General features: G+C 44.0%; 1 protein-coding gene across 1 annotated transcript; it reads left to right on the plus strand.

Annotated features, from left to right (window-relative positions):
• The first annotated feature begins 1 nt into the window (after nt 1).
• commd5 (COMM domain containing 5) lies at nt 2-8,203 on the plus strand. Its single transcript, XM_086178878.1, has 7 exons — nt 2-223; nt 865-1,025; nt 2,143-2,171; nt 2,268-2,318; nt 2,414-2,509; nt 3,211-3,286; nt 7,671-8,203. The coding sequence occupies exons 1-7, from the start codon at nt 103-105 to the stop codon at nt 7,770-7,772; spliced, it is 636 nt and encodes a 211-aa protein (XP_086035004.1). The 5' UTR covers nt 2-102; the 3' UTR covers nt 7,773-8,203.
• Nucleotides 8,204-8,408: the final 205 nt, after the last annotated feature.

The raw sequence follows: 8,408 nt of genomic DNA on the forward strand, positions 1-8,408 counted from the left end.
AAGTGGACGTTGACACAACACCAATACTGGGTCCATCGGAGAAAAAACTAAGTTTCTCTAACTATTGTTGACAAATATCACAAAGACATTTAATGTTTAGCCATGTCGTTGACTCATGCTAAGGACTCTAGCTTCCTTGGAGGCAGGATACCGCCAGAGATCGAGTCGCTGTCGAAAAACCTTCAAGATGTAGACCAAGAGATGTTCAGAAGAATCCTCAAGGGTAAGTTTTGCTGAATACTCGTTGTTTAGGTCTGCAGAAGCAAAGAGAGATACGATATTTGTTATATTAATCTTGAAAGAACTTCTTGTGCCAGATAGCTCCAAAATTGGAAACTGGCCAGCAATATTGGACATGACAGTATGCATTTTATAAAACATGACCTATTAATACTGTCATTCTATTAATACTGTTTATGATTCTTAATACTGTTTACATTTTTCTGCATTGTTCACATCTCATTGCAATAATATGCATATTATTTACTTTTTCTATTTTGTTTTTGCTACTTATTTGGCTTCACTGTGGACAGCAAAATAGTAATTTCATTGTACAGGGTGACATCTTTCCAGACTGTACATAAGGCACTAAACACTTTGAATCTTGAATTACATCATGTGATAGAGAAATATAGGGCACATGATATTGAACCTAATATAGCCCATGGAACTGAGATCAATATTGCACCCGATGATGTCAAAAATATCCCATCATATTGAAAGTAGTACTGCACATTGTTAAAGAAAGGAAAAAGTAACAGTTAAAAGGATACATGAAAGTGCTCTGCGTCCAAAGCGTGATGTGATTAAATTCCTGTGCATTTAAACATCTGTAAAAAGGCAAATCCCTTCTTCTACCCTCAGCTGTGGTCAGTGCCCTGGAGGGGAAGGACTGCAGGGAGGTGCTGAAGGCCATCGCAGAGGGCAGTGTGGTCCCGCAGGAGAGGCTCTGTCACATCGTTGCTGGAATGCACAGGATCCTGTCTGAGGCGATCCGCATCCCAGCCACCTTACTGAAACAGGAGGTGAGCCGAGCCTCAAAAACAACCCCACCCACACACACACACACACACACACACATACATATATATATATATATATATATATATGTATATATATATATATATATATATATATAGGCAAGGAAGCAATAGAACTATATGTGACATATTATTTAACAACTTATACAGTAGCATCGTGTGTTGCAGCGGTGAGCGCTCTCCGCCTCACAGCTATGCGGCCCCTGGTTGAATTCCCTTAGGGGGCCTTTTTGTGGAGTCTCCATGTTCCCCTCCATGTGTGCATCGGGTTCCTCAGGGTTCTCTGGGTTCTTCCCCCGGTCCAAAAACACACAGAACGTTCTTTGGAGACCCTACATTATCCAGATGTGTGAGGATGAATGTTTATGACTCTGTGCAACCCAGAGTGCAAGATAAGTGGTATAGATGATGAATGAATGACTGAAATTCTAACATGTATTCTTTTTGATGATGTGCTTGAATCTGTGCACCTAGACACAGGACTGTGTTTACCTCTTTCTCAACAAAAATGCAAGAAATGACCAAAAAAACATCTCCAAACCAGGAGAAAAAGAAAAAAAAACAACAGAAAACCTGTGCTTAATTTAACCTAGAAATCTGCACAAGCTGGAACTCTAAATGACCAAAGTTACACTCCTTTCTATTCATAGTCAATGAAGTTACTGTTTAAATGAAGTGTATAGATTATACGAGCATAAAGTCACATTAGCAAAAAACAAATTAAATATTCTAGACTGAATTAGCACAGAGTAATGGTGGAGGATTTTAAGAACTTAATAGGGAGAGGGTGGAGAAGAACTTAATTGGGAGAGGGTGGAGGACAGGAAGTTAGTTGATGTCAGAGAAGAGGCAGGTTATTGGCTGTGGGTTGGATGGAGGCAGAGAATTTTCACAAACAATAATACGCGATTTTATCGGGACTAAAGTCTTTGTTCAGGTTTGAACGTTGAAATACTGATTTGAGCCATTACACCACACTTGGAAAATACACAACATCCAGTGTATCTTTGTACCACCCAGGCTTACTTTGTAAACATTGATCATATGTTTAAAGTAACATGATTGAATATTCCTTTCAACCTCACATGCGCTCCATTTTTAGGCCTTCAGAGAAGATCTTAGAGAACTAAGGTAACGATAGCCCGCCCAGCACAAGTTTGTTCACTATCATTCTAGCCTCTAGCTGGCAGTTTCAGTCATCTGCTGCTCTCCATGTTCTCACCTCAGGATACCAGAGGACTTTATTTCAGACTTCTCCAGTGCGGTGTTTGGAAATCGGTATGTATTGGCGGCCTATTTATCCTAACTGTATTTCTTCGCCACGGCACTTAGACCACAGTCCACCTCATCCTCTCCTCTCTCTGTATCTCCAGCCGCGTGGCTATGGAGGCGGCGATGTCCCAGAATGACCCCCACCTGCCGACAATAGAGGACTTCAAATGGAGGGTGGACGTCGCCATTTCTACAAGGTACGACCAATAAGGACAGGCATTGTTTCTCCACTGCCAGTCAAAATCACAATCTGTTCGAACATACAAAGAATTTGTCTTGGATTTACAGTCACACCTCCTGATGACGGGAAGGTACACAACAACAACAACAACAACAACAACAACACCACATTATACATACAAAGTCAATCTAGGTACAAGTGTAAATTTAACAGTCTATATATATCTGTGTCCAGAAAGAATCAATAATACAATTTAGTAAAAACTGTCATCTAATAAGGATGATTGTAAAAAATGGTTCTATATTTTGATGTGAAGGCTGCCTGCATTGCACTGCCGTTGTGTTCACTTAAGCCACTAGATGGAGCAGTGACACTGCAGTCAAACAGTGAGACTTCTGAGGTTTTGGATGTGATGGTCATGTGTGTCTCCGCTGAGCAAGTTGATGCTTTTATAAAATCCCGACTAACTCCATTGACACCCATGGTATCTTCATTTAAAATAACATTTAAAGAGCAACTAGTAATTCGACAGGGTCCATTTTTGCGATGTTGACAATCTTTTTAAGAAAGTCATATGAAAACTGCTATTGGTTTTTGCTGACACTACATGTTACCCCACTTTTAACATTTTTTCCAAGTAGTCTTTTTCACAGTTAGTCATCACTTGCTCATTTTTACGGAAAGATCCTATGATTTACGTCAGCATCCCGTCCCCAGCTCGCTGGCCCGGGCCCTGCAGCCTTCTGTCCTGATGCAGATGAAGCTCTCTGATGGACGCTTTCACAGATTTGAGGTACGTAAGGCAGCACGTCAGAGGCCTTTTTTTTCGGGAAAAAAATCCAGAACGTTACATATCCGCCTCAAGGGGTTTCGTGTTATGAATCGTTCAGCATCAGATAACATCTGAGTGTGACTCGACGTGTTTTCGCCATGCAAACAAATTTCAAATAGGTGGTTGCTCACTGAGGCTGTGTCGGGAGCCTGTGTCAGTGAAGGCTTTCAGTCCTGAGCAGATGTGGTGACACATTAAGAGAAAAGCCTGTGAATATTGTGATTCTGCTCTTTTTCCCCCTGAGTTCTTCTTGTTTACTTCCCTATTTCTGCATTTGCAAATACTCCTGTTTGGGTTTGTGGGGGCAATTTTAGCCTCCATTGCATCCTGGCAGCCTTTCAGTAAACCCTTCCAGTCTTTTTGGAAGCAGGTAACCATGGTAACAAAGTGGGCCTGTGGAGCGGCTTGCTGTGGGTGACCGGCTGACTTGCAGGTTTTTAGCCTGCTGAGCCCAGCATGTTGGTTTTGTCATTCTTTTCTTAAGTTTCCCAATTTCACCTTAGAAGGTGCAGCGGTTAGCTCATTCTTCTCACAGCCAGAAGGTCTGCGGTTAGATTCCCGGTTCCTTCCTGTGTGGAGTCTCCATGTTCTCCCCATGTCTGCGTGGGGTTCCTCAGGGTTCTCCTGGTTCCTCCCACAGTCCAAACACATGAAGGATGTTCAGTTGAGACCCTTCATTGTCCAGACGAGTGACTGTGAGGGTGAACGTTTATGACTCTGTTTAGCCTTGAATGCAGGATAAGCGTTATTGATAATTAATTAATGAAATTGTAACATGTATTCTTTTAGATGGTATGTTTCATTCTGTACATCCAGACACATACAGTAGCTTTGTTTACCTCGGTCTTCACAAAAATGCAAGAAATGACCTTGAAACTATCTCCAAACCAGGAGAAATAGAAAAAAAAAGTCACAGAAAAGTATGGAGACCTGTAAATGAGCAAAATGACACTACTTTAAATTTATAGTCGATGAAGTTATCTATGAAGAATATCGATTGTACGAACATAAAATCAAATGAGCAACAACTAAATTAAATATTCTATCGTAAATTAGCATAGAATTTGGTGGAGGATTTAAGAAGTTAATAGGGAGAGGGTGGAGAAGAGGTGGAGGAATGTGTGCAAGAAGGTTGGAATGGGGGGAGAAAAGTGTCTGAGCGTGTGAATGAGAGGGTGAATAGTTGTATGTCTCAATATGCAGCCCTGTGATTGGTCCAGGGTGAACCCCAGCTCCAATCCCAGCGGAGATAGGCTGCAGCACTGAGTGCAGGATAAGTGGTGTAGATGTTGAGTGGATGAATGTTTTACCTCTCTTTACCTCTCAAATTCCTTGTTAAGGTTCATGAAGAGAAATTCTTTTGACTCTTGGCGAGGAGAGAGAGAGAGATAGGGAGGGAGGGAGCTTTCATTTTGGCTTTCAGAAACCCTCAGATATCATGATAGGGTTTCTTTGGATGGTCCTCTTAACATCATGCTGCAGCTGCTTCAAGGGTTCTGAAGCCTGAATGTGATCTAAAGGAGGTGTGTGAATGAGCAAGTTGGTGTTTCGGCTGCTTTCAAATAGTTTCATAGCCTTTAAATCGAATCTTCCAATCAGACGGACGTCCGACAGAAACTAACCCAACCATGTCAGCAATTTTCCAGAAGTTAGTGCGTGACGGTGGTCCCCGACAGGGGGAGCCGCCTCCCGTACCTGCCTCTTTATTTCAGGATAGATTCTTTAAATCAGAACAAGTGGGAGGACTCCACCCGGTTATATAACCAGATTACGGCAGTATTAGGAGATAAGCACCAGCAACATCCGATGTGCAAATTGTATCGGCGGAAGAACCTGATAAATGCTGCTGAGGATTTGTCTCTGAAGGATATCTTCTGCTCTCAATACACAAAACAAACAAACCGCTCGCTTTTGATTAGCAGATAAAGTGGCCCTCATGCAGCTGCAAAGAAACGTGATGGCGCACACTCCTCCTGAACCCTCACCGTATTTCCAGTCCGGTTTGCGCTCCTCGCCGTGAGCTCGCACGCGAGTTCTCCTGCCCTGAAGACTATTTCAGGAACCCTGACGATGTAAGCGGGGCAGCCGAGCTGGACGATTAACATCCCCGCTGCTAATGGGGCATGTGGTCCTCTAAAGAACCCGCTGACAGGTCGCAGCCTGGCGCCCCCCCATCGAATCAGACCTTGGAGATCTCATGAGCTTACTGCAACCACACGGCTAAACTTGGGTCCTTCAAATTCCATGTTTAGATTAGATTCGACTTTTGTTCTCATGACACAGTTACAAGTACAGCGGAACAAAATGCAGTTTAGTGTTTAAGCAGAAGTGCAAAAGAGCAGCAGGTGGAGATATAATGTGTATTATGTCAATAATTTACAGATAGGGTCCATGAACAAATTACACAGATGGACATATGCATTAAATGTAGTAGATTATGGACATTATTTACAAGTAGAAATATACAGATGATAAATTATGCTACACAGAAATACAGTTGAAATGGACATTAAATAGCGCATAGATGAATATGGACGGCAGCTGCCCAGGGTTACTAAACTAGTGGAGTGTGCATTTACCGCACCATGAAAACATGTATTTAAATCACAAGCCAATAATATGCACCGCACTTGTGCAAAATCTCTCGCTGTAATCCGAGAAGAAAACCAAATAAACACTCAAGGAGGTGAATAGCAAAGTAAAAAAAGCAGTTGGAGCTCAGACCAGGTGTTTTGTTTGTCCTACCGTGGCCATGCAGGCCAGCACAGCTGCGTTCCTGTTGGGTGGCGAGGCGGTGCCGTCGCACCCTGTGGTGCACGTCCCGGTAATCTGACACCGTACCGTAAGAATACGACAAAACGGTCTCTAGACGCCTGTCGCGGCGGGACATATGACCATCGTCCCCAGCGACAGCTAAATCATCTGACACCCGGGAGAGATGACAAACTGATGGAGACATCTCTCTTTTACGTCTTTCGGTGGAAAGCCGGCAGCTGGGGGAGGAAAACGAATGGATCCCCGGAGGGAAAGGGCTGCTGCGTCTCTCAAATGGGGATCAAATAGCGTAAACGCTGAGGCTCAGCTTGGCTGAATCTAAAGGAAGCCGGCGCGTGAAAACACAGATCTGCTGTAAGAGCTATTTGAATGCATATAATTATCAGAAACACTAGACGTTTATCTTCTAAGAGTGGAGCTGTCAGTGCTTCGCGATCCCCTCCTGCTAATTCAATAGGAGGCTGACTGTATTCCCAAACAACCCCATCCAGATCTATGAAATATTCTCTTTGATAATCCTAATCTATGTCTAATTATCCAAACATGCGCCTCTGTTTTCCTGCGGGAGAAACAGCTATGTAATTGTGCATTTTAGATGAACCGCCCGTTAGATGGTTACGTCTTTTTGTACGAGGAGGCCGATCGTCGGCGTCGGTGCTCTGGAGGCCGAACTTTCGGCGAGGCGTGACACGCGTGGCATCATTATCTGCACTGCTTATCCTGCGCTCAGGGCTGCAGGTGGATGTGATTGGCCGAGAGGCGAGGTTCACCCTGGATCTATCACAGGGCCACTTACGGAGATACACAACCAACCACCTTCTCATTCAACTGTCTCCTCAGAGACCTGGAGAACTGGTTAACTGCTGAAGTGTGTGTGTGGTTTTTTTTACTGTTGGTTTCTCATGTAGTACGAATCAGTAATTCAAGCATGAGCAGGGTGGAGAGGGTGGAGATGTTTGCCAGCAGGTTGGAACGGGTGGAGAAAAGAGTGTTAAAGGAAGAAGACTGAGGAGAAGACAGGAGGCAGAGATGGACAGGTGGAGGTTCCTCTTTGGGAGTGAGGAGGATGGAGAGGATCAGGAAGGCGTCGATCAGAAGGACAGTGGGTGTTTGATGTTCTGGAGATAAAGTCACACTGAGATGGTTTGGACATGGACAGAGGAGATCTTGGTAGAAGGACGCTGAGGTTGGAGGTTCAGAGGAAGACCAGATAGGAGGTTTATGGATGGAGGGAAAGAGGACAGGAAGTTAGTAGGTGCAAGAGGAGAGGGTTAGATGGAGCCAGATGATTGGTTGGGAGTTAGATGGGAGAAGACTTAAAGGCTTAAAGGAGAGGAAGAAGAAGTTACATTACATTCCCTACAACAACAGTATTCATTTAAATCAGACAGAGCGTCATCATCTAACATCAGGAAGCAGTTATGAGTAGGTTACCATGGACACATCAGAAGATGAGGACCATCGCATTTCCCTAAAATGGTTTTATTAGTTCCCGAAGCAGATCTATCTCATGGAATATTTACATGTGTTTAATGATCTTGTTTTTCTTCCGTGTTAATTTCCCATGCAGGTGTCGCTGTCCAAATTCCAGGAGCTGCGCTACAACGTGGCCCTGATCCTCAAGGAGATGAACGACCTGGAGAAGAGGAGCATCCTCAGGATCCAGGACTGACGGCCCTCCTGCACCGCCGCCTTAATAACATCTACAAACCGGGGTGGACTTTCAAACCACACTTTTGTATTTATGTCATGGAAAATTTCAACTTACACCCTGAAGAAGAGCAGAAACAACAGCCAGACTTCAATGTGGATCACGGAGATGTTGTCCACTCCAAGGAGGATGTGGAATAAGCACATCTGGAACATCTGGCTAACCTGTGTTATCATTCTGTAAATGTTCCACCGCTGCAAAGTACTGTCCAACATCACGCTGGTGAGGAGCGATGAGATGGAGCTTCACTGGTGCCAAAATGCGCTTGGTGTTCGGTGTCTCCGCACCATCAGTCTTGTCATTTTGTATGTTTTCATATTAACAAGAGTCTCTGGAGCGACGCTCATTAATAAACCCATTAAAGTGGAAAACGAGAAACGACTGCTGTGGATGGAAACTTGCCTCCAGGCTGGAACGTCCCGGCGTCCAGGGGAGATGGACGAGATGGAGGTCTGGGTCTCCACCCCGAGACCCCACCCAGGGTAAGAGGGAAGAGATGGACGGGTCCAAAAATTTGAGCAGGGTGTCCGCAGGCTTAAAAAAAACAAAAGTCATTTGATTGATTTTGCAAAATTGAAGGCCTTATTGGACAATGCA

This window comes from Fistularia commersonii, chromosome 31, assembly GCF_037954325.1.
Source record: "Fistularia commersonii isolate RoL2024-O1a breed Wild chromosome 31, RoL_Fcom_v1.0, whole genome shotgun sequence".
NCBI classification, from domain to species: Eukaryota; Metazoa; Chordata; class Actinopteri; order Syngnathiformes; family Fistulariidae; genus Fistularia; species Fistularia commersonii.